Consider the following 21,911-nt stretch of genomic DNA (forward strand, 5'->3'; position numbering starts at 1 on the left):
ATGTCGGTGGACTGGCGTGACAACACTGAGATGGACATGGACAGTCCTGACAAACTCATGGCTCAGTGCTGCGATGAGCAGATCGAGGAAATCCAAGACAACCCAGAGGAAGCGATGATGATTATGATGGAGGAGGAGGAGGAGGAGGCTTGTAAACAGGCTCAGGAAACCGATCTGAACTCGTCCTCATGTCTCACATCAGCACAGAGCAGCAATGAAGCCATCACTCGGGCCTTTCTTGATGGGATGGATGTTGCAGAAGAAGCAGAGTCAACATCAGAGGAGAAGAATACAACAGGTGAGACACACAGGAGGGAGAAATGTGATTAAATGATGAACAACCTGAAAAAGCATCACGTTTAGGGGTGGGCTTAAATACTTTAAAATAGCTGATTACAATATAGAATGCATTTAATTGATCAATAAGGACATTTATAATATAAGGTTTCTATTTTAAATAAATGTTGTTCTTTTGAACTTTCTATCCTGAAAAAATCAAATGCATCATGGTTTACACAAAAATATTGGCCAGCACAACTCTTTTCATTTATAACAATAAGAAATGTTTCTTGAGCAGCAAATCTGCATATTATTCATGTGACACTGAAGACTGGAGTAATGATGCTGAAAATTCAGCTTCGCATCACAGAAATAAATTACATTTTAAAATATATTCACATAGAAAGCAGCTATTTTAAATTATAATGCTTCTAATGTATTTTTGAATAATAAATGCATTGGTGAGCACACAAGACTGTCAAAACCATAATAAAAAGTGTAGCTTAGCAGGATAGAGTTTACTTGTGCCTTAAACTAAACTGCCGTGATGACTTGACCTCTGACCTCTTGAGCAAGACTCTTATCTTCAGGAGGATTGTCCCTGTAAGAAGTGCACTCGTATCCCTCGAGATAAAAACGGCTGCTAAATACCTACAGCTTACTCCCTGGGTGAAACACTGGTGACAGTTGTTGAAATCTTGCTTTACGATGTGGGATAAAAGTGAAATTTACACAATGGTTTACCATATAAAACATTGTGGTACACGAAAAGCCTTGAAGATGAAGTGTGTAATTTTTGATTTATGATAGTTCACCCAAAAAAGAACATTTTGTCATCATTTACTCACCAGACAGTTGATGTTATCATTGACTTCCCTAGAATTTTAATTGTCGTTTATATCCTCACTCTTGAGTCATTCGAAATCCAAAAGTTGTTATTGTTTTCTAGTAACGTCTAGTAATTAGTAATAGGACCAGATTCAAATAGACAAGACTTTTTGAAGAATTTATTGAAATGACAAGATACGTGAAAATACAAAGCAGCAAGCTTTAAGTTGAATCAGGTGGGATTTTTTTTTTTATCAGTAATGTGTTTTTCTGTGTGTTTTCAGAGCTGGCTGATTTGCTGGACTCTCTGCAGCATCTGCAGCTGCGTCTGACGGATGCTGAGAGTCAGCTGGACGTCGAGCTGCTGCTGGAGCTGTTGCTTCGGTCAGATTTCCAGCAGGCGTTCATCATGCACCGCAGTGTGGCTCAGAGCATGAGACGCCTCTGTCTGCCGATCCCGCTCACCGCACACGCACAGCAGCTCAGAGACGAGGTATGGACAGGGACCGAGACAAAATACAGGAATAAGGCCCTACAGCTTCTCACATTTACACACAACCTTGAAGTTCCTTTCACTGTTGTGATGCTCATTGCTGCACAACCGTGTTTCCATAAGTTGTGAGCTTTTTATTATTATTATTATTATTTCATGTGCATGTTTCAAATAAAGGATTTCTTTCATCTCGAAGAGCGCTTGTTTACATTTACACCGATTATAATAGTATTAGTGTAGTTTGACACTAGGTGGTGCTTTGGGGTCATTTTCACCAAACAATTGTAAAAAAATGGAAGGCTGTCTAATTCTAAACTTAAAAATATATTTATTTTTTATTTATTTAATTATGCATTTAAATTAAAAATGAAGGAAATTATGCATTTAAATGCTGAAGGATTATTTCAACCGAACATGAAATGTGCTAGTGTGGCTCTGTTTTTCTCCAGAATTTGTGACTGATAAAATATCTTTGTACTCTTTTAAACTAAAGTTGCTGCTATCTCATAAAACCCTATCACAAGCTCTTGACATTGTGAGTGTCTGCTATTTTAATAATAAAATAATAAGCAATAACAGCATAAATATGTAAATCGCTCACAAATATTAGGTAAAATAATCCTTTAATTATATATTTTTATCTAGATTTCTGTGTATGCAAGGAAATATATGCTAATGTTGTAAAATTTTGGATTTCTTAAAATGTTTTTGCTGCATTTATTTGACAAAATACAGTAAAACAGTAATATTGTAAAATATTATTACTCTTTAATGTGAATCTGTTCTTTGTAGTCATTGTTTTTGTGCAAAGGCACCTGAAGTGCTTTTTTGAAAATGTGCTCACACTTATGCCATCCAAGATGTAGATGAGTTTGTTTCTTCATATGAACAGATTTGTAGAAATGTAGCATTACATCACTGTCTCAGCAATGGATGCTCTGCAGTGAATGGGTGCCGTCAGAATGAGAGTCCAAACAGCTGAAAAAAGCATCACAATAATCCACAAGTAATCCACACCGCTCCAGTCCATCAGTTAATGTCTTATTAAGCCAAAAGCTGCATGTTTGTAAGACATTCAAGCATTATCATGGCTTACAGACTCCTATTTAAGCCAAAAGCAATGATTTGAATTGGATTTGTTTTTTTACAAACACACAGCTTTTTGCTTCTTAAGATGTTAACTGAAACTCATCTACAAATTAAATTTCCTAACCAAATCTTTTGATTTGCAATATATAAAATCAGTACATTTCAGTCGTGCAAACTCTGTATAAAATGTAAAGGAGAAGTATCTGACTGTCTGCATCAGGTTATTTTAATGAGCAACGGTCATAATGATGCTGCACATGTCTAGATGTATCTCTACTCATCTGTGTTGTTGCTTGCTGTTCTCCAGGTAGAGAGTGCCCTGCAGTCTAGTGAATATAATGAAGCCACAGAACTCACAGGCCTGCTGACGTCACCACACCTGCAGGTAAATCACCAGGACTGAATCTATCTCACACAACGTCAGGATCATCTGACTAAAGGCAGCACTTTTTCAAAGCATAAAATGAGTCTAGATAAGTAGAATTTTAAGTTTTCTAAATCAAAGTTTTGAAGTTGCTACCATAATACCATGAGTTGCTATTGTGTTGCTTGGCTGTGGTTGGCTTCTTGCTATAAAGTGTTTTTTTGTGTTTACTAGGGATCTTCTCATCCCATTTAAAAGCTGATAAGCCTTTTAGGTAACACTTTATGCAGTGTTTACTTTACTCATTAACACTTAACTCACTACGAAGTAAGATGTGTTAACTAATCAGTATGTAATATAATTGTATGACTGTTAAGTAACAGTCAGCTAATCAATAACTCATGTATTCTGTCATACCTCCTGAAGAACTACTATTAATTATCTACTAGTTAAGGTTCAAGAAAAATAACTATGAAGTAACTATAATGAACAGTTTTACACAATTACATTGAATTGTGACCCTTTCATATAAATGTTATAGAAGTAGTAATAGTATGAAAATGCAATATTATTAAATGCAATACATTTTATAGAGGATTTGTCTGTGTGGTGATTTGTATTGTGAGAAATCGGCTTCCGATAGTGAAAAAAAAACAAACAAAAAAAAAGTGAAGTGACATTCAGCCAAGTATGGTGACCCATACTCAGAATTTGTGCTCTGCATTTAACCCATCCAAAGTGCACACACACAGAGCAGTGAACACACACACACACTGTGAACACACACCCGGAGCAGTGGGCAGCCATTTATGCTGCGGCGCCCGAGGATAGGAACCTCACCACCACTCCAGTGCCTTGTGATAACTTACGTTAGTTTTTATATTTAATATACAGTACTGTATGTGTGCCTCCTCAGCATATACCACATGATCTATTCATTAAATTAAAATACAGTTAACCAATTAGAAATTCATAAATAATTATCAAATAATTCTGAAGGACTTATTTAGAAACAGAAACAGTAGGCCTATTCTAAAGTGAAATATTGGAAACCAATTAGTAATTAATAAAGAATTATTAGATAATTCCACAATAATTACTTAAAACCTGAAACAGTATTCTAAAGTGAAAACATAGGGAACCCACTGGTAATTAATAAATAACTATCAAATAGTTCTGCAGGACCTATTTCGTCACCTGAAACAGTAGGCCTATTTTAAAGTGAAAATATAGTGAAGCCTTTAATAATTCATAAAGATTTATTAGACAATTCCAAAGGAATTATTTAGAACCTGAGAGAGTATTCTAAAGTGAACCTATTAGTAAATAATAATTGCTACATCATTTTGACTTAAATCAAACATACACTCTAAAAAAAAAACTATAAAAGTAATCATAAACTTTGTAAAATACATATCAACTTGTTTACGATCTTTATTTCAGATGAGAACATTCCTTAATACAGCATATTTTATTCCGTTTTATCAAGTATTCTGCCCACAATTAAACTAATTTAACAAACATTTTATAATCAAAAGTTAAACATTTATTGTAGAAGCAAACAAAATGCATAATTAATTTCCATTATAGGTTTATAACAAAGTTGTAACAAAGTAACAAAGTTGTTATTGTAGCAGTACTTTGTATTTGTTCTTTTACTCAAGTAAAAGGCCTACTTATAATATTACTGGAGTAATATTTTATTGGGGTGTCTGTACTCAAGTACTTGATTTGTGTGCCACAGCCTGATTATTATAGTGATTATTTGCGTATACTGTTCAGTAGTAGTTATTTCATGGTTATATTTCTTGAAACATAACTAGCAGATAATTAATAGTAGTTCTTCAGGAGGTATGACAGAATATATTAGTTATTTATTAGCTAACTATTACTTAACACAATCGTAATATTGTATTACATACTGATTAGTTAACACATCTTATTCAGTAGTTAACAGTAGTGAGTTAAGTGTTAATGAATAATTACCTGATAGTTCTTCAGTAATTCCTTATTAGTTATGCAGTAAGTAAGAAACAGTATTTTAAAGTGTTACCGCCTTTTGTTTTCGAAAATATGAATGATCATACAGTCTACTGCAATATACTGTTTTCATTTAGCATCATTTATCCTTATGTCTATTCATATCAGATCACACCTGAACTATTAAAGCAGATGCACAAAATTATAGAAAATTAAAGGCAGCCATTTATAACGGTGCGGCTCTGTCTTTCTTCATACTTTATAAATGCATGAGGAGGTAAGAGGTGATGTGATGATTGGGTTTATGTTCAGGTGAAGCTGTGCATTTTTGTAAATATAAGTCAAGTATACTTAAATGCCATTTTAAGTATATTTCTGAGGAGTTCATAAAAAGTCAACTAAAAGCATACTTTCATATGTTTTAGCATAAAAGAAGGTAACTAATAGCACACTTGAATACACTTATTTTTACAATTGCAGGGTTGTTCTTGGTGGGTGCAATGTGGTTTCTAGAGTATTGCTATGTGAAAGAAAGTCAAAAGAACCAGTGTTGATGTTCACGGCTCTTCCTCAGGCCCTGATGGAAGCTCATGACTGTATTGCTGAACAGGAATTAGATGTTGAAACTATTGAATCAGTGGACCAGGATGAAAAGACCACCAAACTGGTTTCGCTGGAGAAAACTCGTGACGTGCCTCTGGTAAGTCTACTATATATTCTGTAATGGCAGCATTGAATTTGTTACTGTAGTTTCTGTCTGTGTGTTTGTTGTACCGCTATACCTTAATGTTGTTTAGGGTGTGACCGTTCGTAACGAACATGATCGTGTCGTCATCAGTCGGGTGGTGAGCGGTGGAACTGCTGAGAAAAGCAACCTGCTCAGTGAAGGAGATGAAATCTTGGAGATCAATGGCATTCCAGTCCGTGGAAGAAGTGTTAATGATGTTCACAACATACTGGTGAGATCCAGAAAACCCTAAACTCTTCGAAACACCTTAACTTGCTTTACCATATTTATCTGTTGATATAAAGTACACTACTGATCATAGGTTTGAGGTCAGGATTTATTTATTTATTTTTGAAAGAAGTCTCTCATGTATGAATAAGTGAAGGCTTAATTTATTTGATCTAAAATTCAGAAAAATCAATAATATTGTGAAATATTATTAAAATTTAAAATAACTGTTTTCTATGTGAATATCTTGTACAAATGTAATTAATTTCTGTGATGCACAGCTGAATTTTCAGCATCATTTCTCCAATCTTCAGTGTCACATGATCTTCAGAAATCATTATAATATGAATTGCTGCTCAAGAAACATTTCTGATTATTATCAATGTTGAAAACAGAATATTTTACTGAAAAACTAAAAAAAAACAGCTTTTATTTAAAATATAAATCTTTTGTAAAATTATAAATGTCTTTACTGTCACTTTTGATCAATTTTACGCATCCTCGCTGATTAAAAGTATTAATTTCTTTCTTTTTTTAAAAAATGAATAATTTACATCAGTGTTCTTCTTCTTTGTCTCTAGTCCTGCATGCATGGGTCTCTCACGTTTCTCCTCATCCCAAACTTTCAAAACCACAAAGCTCCTCACAGACCAACTGTGGTATGATTTCACCTCTAATTTCTTCATTTTAATTCCTTCCTTTGAATTTGAATTCTGGGATTTTCTTCTTTGAAACTCTAGTTGGCTTCTTGCCACAATGCATTCTGGGATTGACTCATGCATGAAGTATATTTGTGATGTAAGAATTTAAGATACATTTATGAGCCTGTGTTCTCTGTGTTCTCTTTCTTTACAGATGCATGTGAAGGCAAACTTCAGCTATGACCCATCTGACGATCTATATGTGCCATGCAGAGAGCTCGGCCTGTCCTTCCAGAAGGGAGACATCCTTCACGTCACCAGCCAGGACGACCCCAACTGGTGGCAGGCGTACCGCGACGGACACGAGGAACAGAAGCCCCTCGCTGGTCTTATACCTGGTGAGAACAATTAGCAGAGTTTCTGCTGAATACAGAATAGAGACAGAAAAAAAAATGCTTGTAAATCCATTGAATGTATTGTATTGCTGAATAGGGCGACATACAGTCATGTTAATCATGCATTTGCAATTGATTTACACTTTCTATTTGACAATTAAGTTTAAATGATGACTCAATGATTATAGTGTTGTTTTATTATTGTTTATATACTCCTATCATATTTATTAATCTTTTGAATTTGCGTTTATTTTTATATTTCATTTTTAATTTGAGGTTTTATTGATTTTTTTATGTACTTTGGTCATCTGTATTAGTTATGTTTCCATAATTAATATTTGTTATTATTTAATAGTGTTTATTTATTATTATAATATTTACTATTAAAAATGTATTTATTTCAGGTTTAGCTATTAACACTTATTTATTTGAGTTCTATTTTTTTTAGGTTTTTCATTTAATATTAACATTTTATTTCATTTCAGCTTTATTTAAAAAAAACTTTTTTTTAATTTTAATTTCAGATTTTTTTTAAATCTAATATTTTTAATTATTTTTTTCAGCTTTTTTTTAGTTTTAGTTAACAGTAACAACACTAAATAAATTATTTCTATGATCAGTCAAAACTAAAACCTCAGAAGTCTCCTTGTGCTATTTTTGTCATGTATGAAAAATCATGTTATAACATTTTGCATTTACTCTGCAAAACGGAAACAAAAAAACAGCAACAATTTTGACCATATTGGTTCACATACTAATAGGAGTCATTATAACACTGACAGTTTTATGTCTTTCAGGGCATATAATATCATCTTTCCAGTTGAATGTCTAGTATGTGTGGTGCAGCAGCTACTAAGACAAGAACTGGTTGCTATTTGTTGTGTTCTTTCAAGGGAAGAGCTTCCAACAACACAGAGAAGCCATGAAAAAACCCCTCACAGACAGAAATCAAGAGTATAAAGGTGAGTTAGCCCTCGTCTGTCTGAAGTTACTAACACGTACATCTGAATTGCTTTTTTGAGCTTTCATCATCCTTTGCTGTTGATCTGAGAGAGGAAAGCTCACTGATAATTGTTCGTCTTTTATCAGGGAAACTCTGGTGTGCAAAGAAAAGCCAAAAACAGCTCAAAAAACTCTTGTTCAACCCAAGTAAGAATATCGGTGAGTACCTCCTGAAGACAAGAAATCTTGCATACCCCTACAGACTAAAGATGGGCAATAAGAAATAACAATGAAAGCGTTTCTCACACCTGTGTTGCAATTTGCATTTAAAAACAGAAGATGCACTGAGAAGAAACACAGTTTAACCCTCATCCTTTGGGATCTAGCCATTTACCTTTTGTTGTGGGCAGAAATTCCCAAAGCACTGTTAATTTGAAGTCTTTTAACAAGTTCAATAGCCCTTGTATAGACTAATGGCATTTATATTTTCTAAAAACTCCCCAATAATGAATATTTGTCACTGTTCAGAGCTTTACACAGAGGATATCTTGACCTATGAGGAGGTGGCACTTTACCATCAGCCGCCCAACTGCAAGCGCCCCATCGCCCTGATTGGGCCACCCACCAGCGGACATGATGAACTGAGACAAAGATTGCTCTCCTTAGAGCCTGACCGATTCACCGGGGCTGTTCCACGTAAGATTATGCTTTTCTACAGCTTTGGCTTAAAGTAATTTAACGTTAAAGCCAAACTACGGGAACACACACAATGGCTCCCTTACAAAACATAGTAAGATGCATCGATTGTAAAATTAATTGTCATAAGAGACTCATTATGTTGTAAAAGCATGCCTTTGTGGGCAACTTTCAAATTTCAGAACAGAACCAATCATTTTATTATTAAAACAATAGTTTACCCCCCCCCCCCCCCCAAAAAAAAAAAAAACAAAACAAAACATGAAATTGCTGAAATTCACTCACCCTCAGGCCGTCTAAGATACAGAGTTTGTTTCTTCATGGGAACAGATTTGGAGAAATGTATCATCACGTCACTTGCTCGTCATTGGATCCCCTGCAGTATATGGGTGCCGTCAGTCCAAAACAGCTGGTAAAACATCACTATAATCCACTCCAGGCCAGTGATAACTACTATTACAATAACCACTCCAGTCCAATGTTTGTAAGAAAAAATTCATCGTTAAGTCATTTTAAACAATCACTTCTTGATAAAATATGTATAAAATGTATATAATCTAGTGAAAACATCCATCTCTTGTTGTTCTCTCACATATTTTAATATTTCTCACCTGATTCAAATGACTTTTTCACTGTAAAAAGCAGTATTAATGCAAGAAGATTTGGTTTGAAGTTAAATGCCTCAATGCTGTATTTGATTCTTACAAACACACAGCTTTTGGCTTCACAAGTTGTTAACTAATGGACTGATGTGGATTACTTGTGGATGATTACGATGTTTTTATCAGCTGTTTGGACTCTCATTCTGACGGCACCCATTCACTGCAGAGCATCCATTGCTGAGCAAGTGATACAATGCTACATTTCTCTTAATCTGATGAAGAAATAAACACATCTTGAGTGACTTGAGGGTGAGGACATTTCAGTTTTGGGTAAACTGTTTCTTTAAGAAAAATTGGGTTAAATACAACCATGAATTAATGCATGCTAACAGTCATGCATTTATACACAGACTGTTATTTTGTTTATGCATATCTATTTTACTTATTTCTGATTTCAAACACATTACAGACACCACACGAACCCCCCGTGCACATGAGGTCAACGGCAGGGAGTACAACTTTATTTCACGACAGAGCTTTGAATGTGACCTGGCTGCAGGGAAATTCATCGAGTCGGGCGAGTTTGAACAGAACCTGTACGGCACAAATACGGATTCGGTGAGACAGGTGGTCAACTCAGGAAAAATCTGTTTGCTGTGTCTGCATCCCAGGGTAAGATGGAGTAAAAGCCCATAATGGCATTTACCAAGAACAACATGCATGGAATTGATTGGCCGTATGACATGTGTGATATAATAATAATAAAAAAAGCAAAAGGTCAGTAAAGTCATGTGCAATAACAGAGTGCAAATATGAAATTGCATGACCAAACAAAATATGAAATAACTAAGGAAAGCATATATTTACATTAATTAAAGACAGCAGTAAAAAAATTATAAAGAGTGGTATTTTATTCTTTAAATCAATATTATTTTTTTTATATTATTTAGCCTGTATTTATTGCCAAACATTTTAACTTAACAATATGACACAACCACAAAGACAAAACAAACATATAGGCAAGCCCCAAAGGTTAAGACTGCATTGAAATAAACAATGTACATTTGAAAAAAGCATGTCTTTTTATATATTTGGTTCTTAAAATCTAAATAAAAGGGTCTACCTTTTGGTTCACGTCGCATTACTGATGATCTCAGCCTTTCGTTGTCACGTCACTCAAGATTGTGTTCCAATCAGAGACTGCGACAGTCTCTACGTAGCAGTTGGAGGCGGGGCTAATGCAGAAAGTGTGCGCGCATGTTCTTTCTTGCAGCGTCTGAAGGAGGCTGCGTCTAGTTTTCTTCGCCTTTTCTGCTCGAAATGGCATCAGCGGAGGATGTTGGATCGAAAAGGCAAATGTTTTATGAAATCGAGTGCGTAATAGAAGATTGCGATACTGAAGCTGGATACAAACCTCTGTCAGACAGCGACGAGCTCGACGAATCCGCGGAGGAGGACGAACTGCGGGATGAAGAGTGAGTCACGCGTCATGTGTAGTGTTTTTACCTTTTGGGATAGAAATTGTTTTCCTGTTGTTGCTTAATGCAGAATGCAGTTCTTAATGCTAGATAGGAAAACAGTGTTTGCAAGACGCCAAAGCATAAAAGCATAATTTAGCATAAAGAGCACATAAAAACTAATGCACTAATATTTTTTTGTAATTATTTATAACGTGTGTGCATGTTGGTTTTATTATATGTATCTATGTATGTATATAGTTACATCATTAAAAAAAAATTATCATCTGAGAAACGGCCCAAAATCTAAATGGCGTCACCTTGCACTCAAGGGCGTATCCTTATTTTTGTCCAATCAAATTTTCTTCAGAATTATAAAGTCCTGTCACATATTAAGGATTATGGTTGGTGACACTGCAGTTGAATATTATGTAAAAAAAATAAATAAATAGGGACATGTCTGTTGATTTGCCCCATTCCAAATTATTACATTTATTATAGCTGTATACCATTGGGAGAAAGCATATTGATCATCTGTGCCCAAGAATGTCTATAATACATGGAGAAAGCAGTTTGTGTCTTCAGAAGAATCTGACACCGCTAACGACAAAAAACAGCAATCTACTATTGGAGCTGTCCATGTATATGCTGTTTGCAAAAAATATGCCACTTTCAAAAAGATTCTTCATACAGCCAAATGGTTTGATAACATTGTTATCCATATCCAGCCAAACGTTGACCATATTTTGTGCAGCTTATAAGCTATTCATAAGAAGATCCTAATGTCATTGAAAAACGTTATCCTAATATTGTCACGCCAGATATATTGCAAACAATCACCAGAATGCATTCTCTTGTTTTATGATGCGTTGACAATTATTGACAGACAGAGAGCATTTCTAATTAAATTAAGTGAAATTGGGCATGCTGCTCCCCATCCACATATACTGTAATAAAAATCATCATTCTGAATGTTTTTTAATAGAGAATGTGAACACAAAAATAAATAAATTGTAAAAATTTACTCTTTGACTCGTTTTGCTAGCACAGGTCACATATTGCTTTTTCAGTTTTGTTTAGATTAATCATGAGAAAGGTCTGACTTATTTGTTTTCAATGATGTCTATTTTACGTCATATTCCTAACAATCACTGTCAGGACCTTTAACATTTTTAAACCTATAGGAGTGTGCAAAGACATAGCATAGATTTCAAATGTATGCATACAAGACGATGCATTTGACCTGAATTAATATTAAATGATGTAATGAAGAATAGCAAAATAGTCTTGCAAGCACTTTAGTCAATGCATCTATTGTTTCCAATCATTAATTATTTTTAACCCTACGTTTTTCATGCTTTCTGCTGCCTAAAGTGTATTAAAGCATAATAAACCTCTTTAATGTGATATAACAATTAAGTGCATTCATTATATGTTCCAGTATTGATTCTTCTGAAGAATGGAAGCCTCGCAGACGCTCAAAACTAAAGAGGAACTCATCCTCCTCCCCTTCCTCGTCTGTACCGCGCCGGAAAGGACGGTCAACTAAAAATGCTTTGAAACCCTCTCCATCAGCACCAGCGATTGCCCACAAGTCGAAAAACACCCCAGCCGTCTCCTTACCTCGACAGAGAGGCAGACCATCTAAGGACAAATCAAAAGCCAAACTCTTTCCTAAAGCCACCCCATATGCCACGATCGTGCCTAAACCCCCTCCTTATGGCACGCTGATCCCTAATTCCTCTGTTAAATTCGGCCCTCATTCCACATCCACCATTGCTCTTAGCCCTAATTTGACTCCTATAACCCTTGCCAATGCCTCATCCTCCATTAAACTGAGCCCTAATTCTACACCCATACTCATCTCTAATCCCACTTCCACTTTTAAACTCGACCCAAATTCCACGCACGCCTCCAATCAGGCGCCGATAGCCACACTCATCTGTGCCCCCACATCTACAGGGCTTCTGATAGATGGTGACACCAATGAGCTCAAGTCAGTGAAGGAAGAGGAACCTTGGGAAGAGAAGTGAGTAAATGCAGGAGTAAATTCATATTTTTTTAATGGGTTTAATGCATGAAAGCCTTTTTTTGCTACAAAATAAATCATCTTTTTATTCTCGCAATTTAGAATTTTTCTCAGAATTCTGCATATATATCAGAATTTAGAAAACTTTAAAACTTTTCAGAATTCGAAACAAAAAGTAACTGTGTGATCTCACAATTCTGACATTTTCTTATTGCAATTGCAAGTTTATATTACACAATTTTCGCATTTTGCTCTGAACTGTGAGTTATAAACTCAATCGTGAGTTAACGCACAATTGTAATGTTATATCTTGAAATTCAGATTTTTTTTTTCTCGAAGTTCTGAAAAAAATAGTACGAGACTCCAAAAAGATTGTTGTGAGATAAATCGCAATTACCTTTTATATACACACACACACACACACATATATATATATACATACACACACATATATATATACATACATGGGTCAAAGACGAAAAAGTGTTTAACCATAAAAGAAAAGTGTAATACTGCTTTAAACTGTTATAGTTTTCCCCCCCAAAAAATGTAAAAAGTTTTCAGTTTTATTTAATTGCAATTTTGTTTTTGTTTTTCTGAGCTAAACATAAATATACATTTAGCCCTGATTTACAGAAGACACACAGTAAAATGTCATTTAGTGTAACAATCTTGTCAGGCATATTTACAACAAAAATCTATTTATGACGTATTAAAAGACTAATTACTTTCACCCCAAATGCTAATGAGTTGTAATTTGACATTTTTTAAAATTTTCCACTATCCTAGGTTTTGCCCATTTGTCATTAAGAATACTAATTTAAAACACAATCAAATTTAGTATGCTCCATTATTCATTTAGATATTTTAATATGTACACGTCAGAATAAGCATGTTTTTAGAATTTTTGCATAAATATTGTGTTACACTGAATGACAATGTAACATTATTTCAACCAAATTTTGACATTTTATTCTCCAAAAACTTATTTAAAACCTTAAAAGTAGACATTTTACTTACATTTAATGTGCTTTCTATTGACACAAAATCACTTTTGTACATTTTTCTTGATGCAGACATCTTAACGTCTTTGACCCACATACATACATACACATTAGGTTTTTTTTTTTATAAATTACTATTTTATTCAGCAAAGAAACTGATCAAAAATGATAGTAAAAATGTTTCTAATGTTACAAAATATATATATTTTTTAAATAAAAGCTAAAATAATGTCAAATAACACAATAATGAGTTTTTACTGTATTTCTTACCAAACAAATGCCTTGGTGAGCGTTAGAGACTTCTTTTTAAAAAACATTAAAAAAACATTCCAACCCCAAACCTTTGAACCGTAGTGTTTGTATATTGTTCGTGTGCTGAGAATTGTTCCTTGTGCATGCATATTGAAGCATGTTTGGTTTGTGTTACAGTGAGGATGCTATTGAAGAATGGCCTTCTACAAAGGAAGAAAGCCAAGAGGGTTCAGAATCATCAAATGCAAAGAGGCAACGACTCTCATCCCCGATGCCCTTGAAGCACACCTCAAAAACTACTCATAGTCCCCTGCCTGAACTTGCACCCATAGACACTTCTTATCATGTACCCACCTCTGAACCCACAACCACTGATGAACCATTGATTTCAGTATCCACCACTGAACCCATATCTGCTCCCAACCCTAATCCTGCACCCACCAGGCCTCGAGACAGTGATCTTGATGACGACAGCGAAGAGATCAGTGATTCAGAGAGGGAAGAGGAACTGTGGGAAGAAAAGTGAGTAAGGAAGTCTTGCATTTATGGTAGAGTTTTGTCGTCCAGAGTCATTAACACAGAAAACATTTTTGCATTTAATAAGTTCTCGAGATCCGTTGAATTTGTTTGCAAAAGATGCACGACACAATTGCAGTGGTCAAAGGCATCCATCTAGAATGCAAAAATGCATTTTTATATAAAATAAAATTCTATTCAAGAAAAGCCACTTTTTTTTGTCCATGTTTCTCTCATTTAAAAGAAAAGCGACAAAAACCTTGCCGATTCTTGAAGGTTTATATCAAGTGAACACTAGCGACCGAGGTTTACTTGCTACATTTTTAGAAACATTTTGTTCAAATGTGAGTATCAAATATGATCCATACAATTTTTGAGGAACGTATATTCGTTCATCTCTCAGTCATCATTGCATTGGATTGCATTATATGTATTGCCCTCCACAATAAAAATTACAGTGCTTCAATTATGAAGGGTTTCCGTGGGTCATTAAAAAGTAAAAAGCAAAACGTGTATTTCCTTTTTTCTGATCTTAAAATCTGATTTAAGATATAGCAGTGTACTACAAATTGATGTTGTTATTGTATGTAGTCTTAGTAACATATAAAACTTTTAAGTATCTATAGTGCTTTTCCGAAGTATAAGCATGGCTGCATGTGTGATTGATTTAACAGTTCAATAAATAAGTGCAATAAATTCAGTATATATTAAATATGTTTTTATATACTTTTGTGAAAGGAAATCGTCCAAATGAAACCACAACAGAACTGTTTTGCATCTCAGAGCAACACACAGACGTGCTTCGTTACAGAAAGTCTTAGCGTTTCGAACAGATCAGTTTAATTAATGATTCAGTGATCCATTCATAAAGACAGCTGTCACTTTCTTCGTTCCTGAATGAATCAGCCATTTGAACAAATTGGTTGAATTAATGACTCACTCAACTCACGCAAAAGACAATACTGGTGGTTTTATATTTAAAATACTGGTACCTTTTAATTTATTTAATTAGTTAAAAAACAGCCTCAACATTATTTAAGCAGTTGTAAATGCATTCAAAAACTTTTGTCTAATTGTATAATGTATAATCAACAAAATGAATCCTATTTTTAGGATGTGACACTCAATAAAAACAAACTTTATTTAGTATTTAAATTTTTTTGATAACATCTTAAGGGTTCTTAAACTGAAATTTAAATTTTGGATTTTTTTAAACACTTTGATTTCTTGTAAGGCTTTATGGGGTTAGTCCTGATACTAGTTTTCAGTTGTTGTTATTGTAGCCACTGAGTCCATGCATATAAAGTTTGTTTGTTTTTGTATTACAGTCTTGATTCTGGTGATGACTGGAACCCTCTTCTGGAAAGTCCGGATCGTTCAAAATCACCTGCATTGGCACAGTCGCCAAAAACAACATCAGGACCAATAGACAAACTCTTTCTATCCACGTCTGAACCTGCTTCTGAAGCCACACCCACATCTGAAGCCACACCCACTTTTGAAGCCATTCCCACCACCAACCACGATTCCACTCCCACACCTAACTCTAATCCAGTTCCCATTTTACCACGGCGAAGAGGCCGGCCACGAAAGCATGCTTTAAAAATCAATCTCACACCTAATCCAACCCCTGATTCCACTCCCATAACCTTATCCGATCCCTCCACCGATCTCATCCCTGTGTCAAGTTTAGATCCCGCTCCCAAGCCCGTTATCTCCACCAATCCCAATCCCAATCCCGAAACTATTTCCACTTCTGAACCCACTTCAACCGATGAGAAATCGAAGCCCGTAGCAACTACTTATTCACTAGGGCAAGCCAGAACCAGGTTGTCTTCAGCTTCGGATTCACCTTTTAAGAAAAATGAGAGTATGCCAGATAAGTGGCTTGACATCAGCAATGAGGATGAGGAACCGATACTACCAAATTTTTCCCCTAAGAGACCTCCAGGTCTGCAGCTCATGGCGGACACAACATATACGCCCTTCCAGTTGTTCCAGCTCTTTTTCACCAACTCTTCAGTCAAGACAATCGTTAGAAACACTAACAGCAATGCCGAAAGGAGGTTGAAAGCGGGAAAGAAGTTTGTCTGGGTACCTCTAACCGTTCCCGAGTTCTACTCATACGTGGCGTTACTCGTCTACATGGGGCTGGTGAAGGCAGAATCGATAGTGGACTACTGGGCGAGGAATCGAATGTACAGTTTTTCGTACCCGCGGACCATCATGTCCCAAGCAAGATTTCAGGCCATCTCCTGGAATCTTTACCTCTGTGATCTTCAGGAGGACGAGGAGAACAACAAGAAGAAAGGCACCGCAGATTATGACCGACTGCTTAAAATCAAGCCTCTGTACAAAGACGTTCTTTCGGCGTGTAGGAAACACTTTCACCCCGACAGAGAGATTCTGGTTGATGAGAGAATGGTCGCTACCGAAGCTAGGAGTGGATTTAAGCGATCTATGAATGACAAACCAACTAAATGGAGCTACAAACTCTTCGTTCTCGTCGATGCGTCCTGCGGGTACACCTGGAACTTCTTCGTATATGAAGGAAAGACTTCAACGTCGTCGGGGAAAGGTGCCGGGTACGATTCGGTGAAGAGACTACTGGATCACAAGGTCCTCGGCAAGGGTTATAGGCTATACATGGACAATTTCTACACCAGCCCGACTCTTTTCTTGGATTTGTTGCAGAACGACATCCTCGCTTGTGGCACATTGCGCCGTAGTTCCAGTTTACCGAAGGTCAACGACCTGAGCAGAAGATCTAAATTAGGCTCCATCCGTTGGTGTCGGCAAGGTCCTCTTCTATTCATCAAATGGATGGATGCGAGAGAAGTCCTCATGTGTTCCTCCATTCACAAGGCGTTCACGGGGGATACAGTCACCAGGAAAGCCGAGGGTCCCGATGGGGTTCGGAGAAAACATATAATTCCCTTTCCATCCGCTGTGAAGGACTACACCAAATACACGGGAGGTGTTGATCTCTCGGATTCCCTCACAGATTATTACGCTGTCCTCCACAAATCCACAAAATGGTACGAGACGCTCTTCTTCCATTTTCTTGACATCGCAGTGGTCAACAGTTTCATCCTTCACCAAAAACTGGCGAAAGCTCAGAACAAGGGCCCACTCACCCAAAAATTGTTTAGGGAAATCCTTGTTTCAGAACTCGCACGTGTCGGCAGACGTAAGAATCCCTTTCCGTCTGCTGCCAAAGATCCCTCAACATCCAACACAGCGGTCTCCATAAGGAGGTCTGCACGGTTGTCTTCAGCCCCTAAAGAAACGAATGCGTACTCTGTGTCCGAAACAGAGTCGTCTCCCCCACCCTCACCTGCCCAGATGGAGCGATGCTATCCAGAGTATTTCGGTTCTGATGCTACGTCTGGGAGGCGAGTTTGTGTCATGTGCAAACTGGAGGGATATAAAGTCAAGACTCCCATATACTGCTCCCACTGCAAGGTTGCATTATGCTTCCGGTCGTCAAGCAACTGCTTCAAGAAATGGCACATAGATCATTACCCTGAAGATTTGTAGATGTGTTGCATTTTGGGATTTTTTTGGGGGATCTTGTATGACCATTTTTCGTTTTGTATGAACTTGTTACTTGTATAGTTATGACTCTATTAAAAACAACTACAAACTATAGTCTCTTGTTTTCTGTTTGCAACATTGCATACATTTTCAGCAGATGTTTTTTAAAAAACACACTTAGTCATATCCCAGTTCAAAGTGATTGATTCCCCTGTAAACATTGGTGGTGTTATCGAATAATTTATCAGTTTGAGGATTTCAACAAACCCAACACAACAACACTAACTCACTGATGTTAGGAAACCTGTTTGAAACCAGTTATTTTACTAGATTTATATATAATTTTTTTTCTTTCTTTTTTTTTTTTTTTTACATCAAGTTAAAGTAAATGAGAAATTTGAACTTGGCAACTACATGAAAATAAGTTAAGTGTGTGTGTGTGTGTGTGTGTGTGTGTGTATATATATATATATATATATATATATATATATATATATTATATGCATTATTATTATAATTTTTATTTTTTTCAGTTAACATTTATTTAACCCTTTAACTGCCGCTCGACCAAATGGTTGAGCACATTTTGAGTCACTATATTTTATTGAGAGGAGTACCTAACTTAATTCAAGCTGATTGAGCCATCTCTACCATCTGGTAGAGGTATGTTAAGCCAAAAAAAATCGACAGCATTTGTCACAACACTTCTTCTTTGATGGATGTCAGAGAGAAAGAAATCACTCCTGCCATGTAAACTGTTTTTGGTGAAATTTTGCAAGGTAAGCATATTTTTTTGACATATTACACTGTAAGAGCCCTAACTTTACAAAATTATTTTACTTGGTGCCATGAAAAAACTTTAGTATGTTTTCAATAATTTTTCAAAAACGTGTTCAACCAAATGGTTGATTTGTCACTTTATGGTAAACGTAGAAAAGCTAAGCTAATGTTTTAAAAATTATGGGACGTGTTGGAAAAAAAATACATTGAGTGTGGTAACTAATGACATAAGGAGATAAGAAATGCAAACAAAAAATGCTTTTTTCTTGGTGGGGCAGTTAAAGGGTTAAAGTAACAAAAATGTTGGAGTTTTTTTTTCTTTTTTAGTTTTTAGTTATTTTCATGTTAAAAACATTCATTATTTTTGCAATTGTGTTTGGTGCAGTTTTCTGACTGTAAGTAAAGCACACATTATGACAGAATTCAATGTATTATGACATTAATCATTCATTTTTAAAGATTGATATTTTCTGATTTAAATACAATTTGTGCGCTCAATCCAAACTAAAAAAAAAAAAACAATTGTAGTTTGGTCGGATTTAGTTTTTAGTAAAAATAATTATATTCTGGGAATAAATTTAGGAAACCTGCCAGCTAGGTATTTTCAAACATTTGATTGTAGTTATTTAAGGTTAAGATTGCTATGTGCCATTTGAACCTATTTTATAAAAAACCTAATGGTGCTATAAAAAATGAGACTTTTGTAGTAAAGTTATTGAGGCACAAGATGATCTAGAAAATCTTATAAAAATATGAAAAATGATATAAAAAATTCATTTTATGTCAACATCAGTACATATATCTAGAACAGTGGGAATTACTGCAAGTTTTCCATTATTTTCTATTATTAATTTATCCATTATATTGTGACCCTGACTGTAATGTAGTATAAAAAAATTTACTCAAAGTCCATTTGCAAAATAATTATAATTATCAGAACACAATAATGCTGAATTGCCAGGATAATAATCTCAGCTGTGAAATCTTAATTATGATATCCACTTATAGGATTTAGGTTTTTGTTGCAGATTGAAAAACAGATGTGTCTCGGACTATTAGACAGTGAACGTTACAATATATCCAATGCATCTGGATTTTTAGAGCATCCCGTACCGAGCTTGTTTTGTATTTGTTTCTCTTTCTAGTTTACATTTCATGACTTATTGTGTTTTGTATTTCTCAGTCCCTGCGACTGCTGTGTTCCTCAGATCTTAAACCGTACATCATCTTCATCAGACCTTCTCCACTTTCTCCTCCTCCTCAGGATCGATTCTCCACCCTGCTTCCCAGAGGAGTGAAGAAACACATGGTCTTCATGATACACGTTTTTATTTAGATAATTTACACTAGAAGTCAGTCATATAGAACACAAGGGATATCCGTGCATTAACTGCATCCAAACCTTTGAGTGATAGATGTACAGTTGCATATAGAGGGAAAACACCTAAATCATATTTCAGGTGTCTTTGAGCACTTGACAAACCAATTATTATCGTGTCATTTTCTTTGCGCAGCACGATGATGTGAGAGAGACCTTGGAGAAAGCACATGAGATGGAGCACAGCTACGGTCATATGTTCGATGCAGTCATCACAAACATCGAGCCGGACAAGAGTGTCTCTGAGCTGCTGAGACTCATTGACAAACTGGACATCGAGCCGCAGTGGGTCCCTTCAGCCTGGGTCAGCTATTAAACACTTTCAGTTCAGAAGAAATTGTGTTGAAGGCTAAAATACAAGCGGTATGTTTGAAACGGCCTTCATACTGTTTTTGTTTGTATGAATGTTGTGTACAGTGTGCTTCCTATTTGTGTGTCTACTTGTTAAAGATATAGTTCACCCTAAAATTTGGAGAAATGTAGCATTGCATCATATGTGGAATCCAAGTGAATGGGTGCCGTCAGAACGAGAGTCCAAACAGCTGATAAAAACATCACAATAAAAAAGCTGTGTGTTTGTAAGGAGCAAATTAATGACTAAGACCTTTTTAACTTCCAGCTGTTGCTTCTTCCAGTTAAAAAGTAATCTGGTTTGAATCAGGAGAGAAATTGTGATGTGAGAGACAACAGGACTTTTTCACTGGATTGAGAGTTCAAGGTTAAAATAGCTTAATGCTGGATTCGTTTTAGCTTTCGTCTTCTCCAGATGTTAACTGATGGACTGGAGTGCTGTGGATTACTGTGATTCTTTCTTAATCAGCTGTTGGGACTCTCATTCTGACGGCACCCATTCACTTGCAGAGGATCCATTGCTGAGCAAGTGATGCAATGCTCCATCTCATCTGGGATGGACTGATGGTGAGTACATTTTCAGTAAATGTACATTTTTGGGTTAACTATTCTTTTAAACATACTTATGTGTATACATAAATTAAAATGATGTATTCACATAAATATAGTAAGCTGTACAGTGTTTTTCCATTCAAAAAATCCCAAATTGCTACTATCCATGTGGACTTCCATAAGTTTTCTGGAGATTTTTTGCAATATTTTTTTACCGTGTTTTGTGTTTGTAGTACATTTCCAAACCTGTAAAAAATTAAATTATTTTCTTAATGTAGATACTGCTAAAAGTATTTCCTCATCATGGAGGATATTTGTGAGTAGTTTCATAGAGCTGTAAATATATCACGTATTACACATTAATGTAATAATTGCTGATGTATGATTTGATAATACCTAAGCCAAAACTAATTTTAAAATAGTTTTTCATTAAAAAAAGTTACATTTAAAAGTTGGCGTAATGGTATATATGTAACACTTAATAGTTTAAGTGCAAAACAACTGAAGCATTTCTTGATTTAACATTTATTTTTGCATTGAAATTTAGTGAATATAGTAATTAGATTTTTTTTTTTTTAAGTACATTAAAGTAATATAAATATTGTTTTAATGCAACGTTTACCTTATATGGAAGCCTTTTCCACAACTGGATAAAAGTTTTTGAAAAGCAATTCCTTTTTTATCTCACATTTATTTTTTTCTCACAATTATTTTAGTTTTTTGTTCGTGACTTCTCAGAATTGTGAGTTTATATATTGCAAATCTAGAATTTACAAAAAAGAAAAATGTCA

At 35.4% G+C, this 21,911-nt stretch overlaps 2 protein-coding genes across 2 annotated transcripts; both read left to right on the forward strand.

Moving 5' to 3' along the window:
- On the forward strand, window positions 1-21,756 carry LOC127938583 (protein PALS1-like). Its single transcript, XM_052535294.1, has 13 exons — window positions 1-298; window positions 1,392-1,600; window positions 2,997-3,074; window positions 5,608-5,733; window positions 5,831-5,992; window positions 6,570-6,647; window positions 6,844-7,027; window positions 7,918-7,986; window positions 8,114-8,185; window positions 8,495-8,662; window positions 9,734-9,936; window positions 20,023-20,148; window positions 20,354-21,756. The coding sequence occupies exons 1-13, from the start codon at window positions 1-3 to the stop codon at window positions 20,531-20,533; spliced, it is 1,953 nt and encodes a 650-aa protein (XP_052391254.1). The 3' UTR covers window positions 20,534-21,756.
- LOC127938041 (piggyBac transposable element-derived protein 4) lies at window positions 10,467-18,171 on the forward strand. Its single transcript, XM_052534427.1, has 4 exons — window positions 10,467-10,739; window positions 12,163-12,750; window positions 14,184-14,528; window positions 15,851-18,171. Exons 1-4 carry the CDS (start codon window positions 10,585-10,587, stop codon window positions 18,060-18,062), a joined length of 3,300 nt encoding a protein of 1,099 aa, XP_052390387.1. The 5' UTR covers window positions 10,467-10,584; the 3' UTR covers window positions 18,063-18,171.
- Window positions 21,757-21,911: the final 155 nt, after the last annotated feature.

Source organism: Carassius gibelio, chromosome A20 (assembly GCF_023724105.1).
Source record: "Carassius gibelio isolate Cgi1373 ecotype wild population from Czech Republic chromosome A20, carGib1.2-hapl.c, whole genome shotgun sequence".
In the NCBI taxonomy this organism is placed as follows: Eukaryota; Metazoa; Chordata; class Actinopteri; order Cypriniformes; family Cyprinidae; genus Carassius; species Carassius gibelio.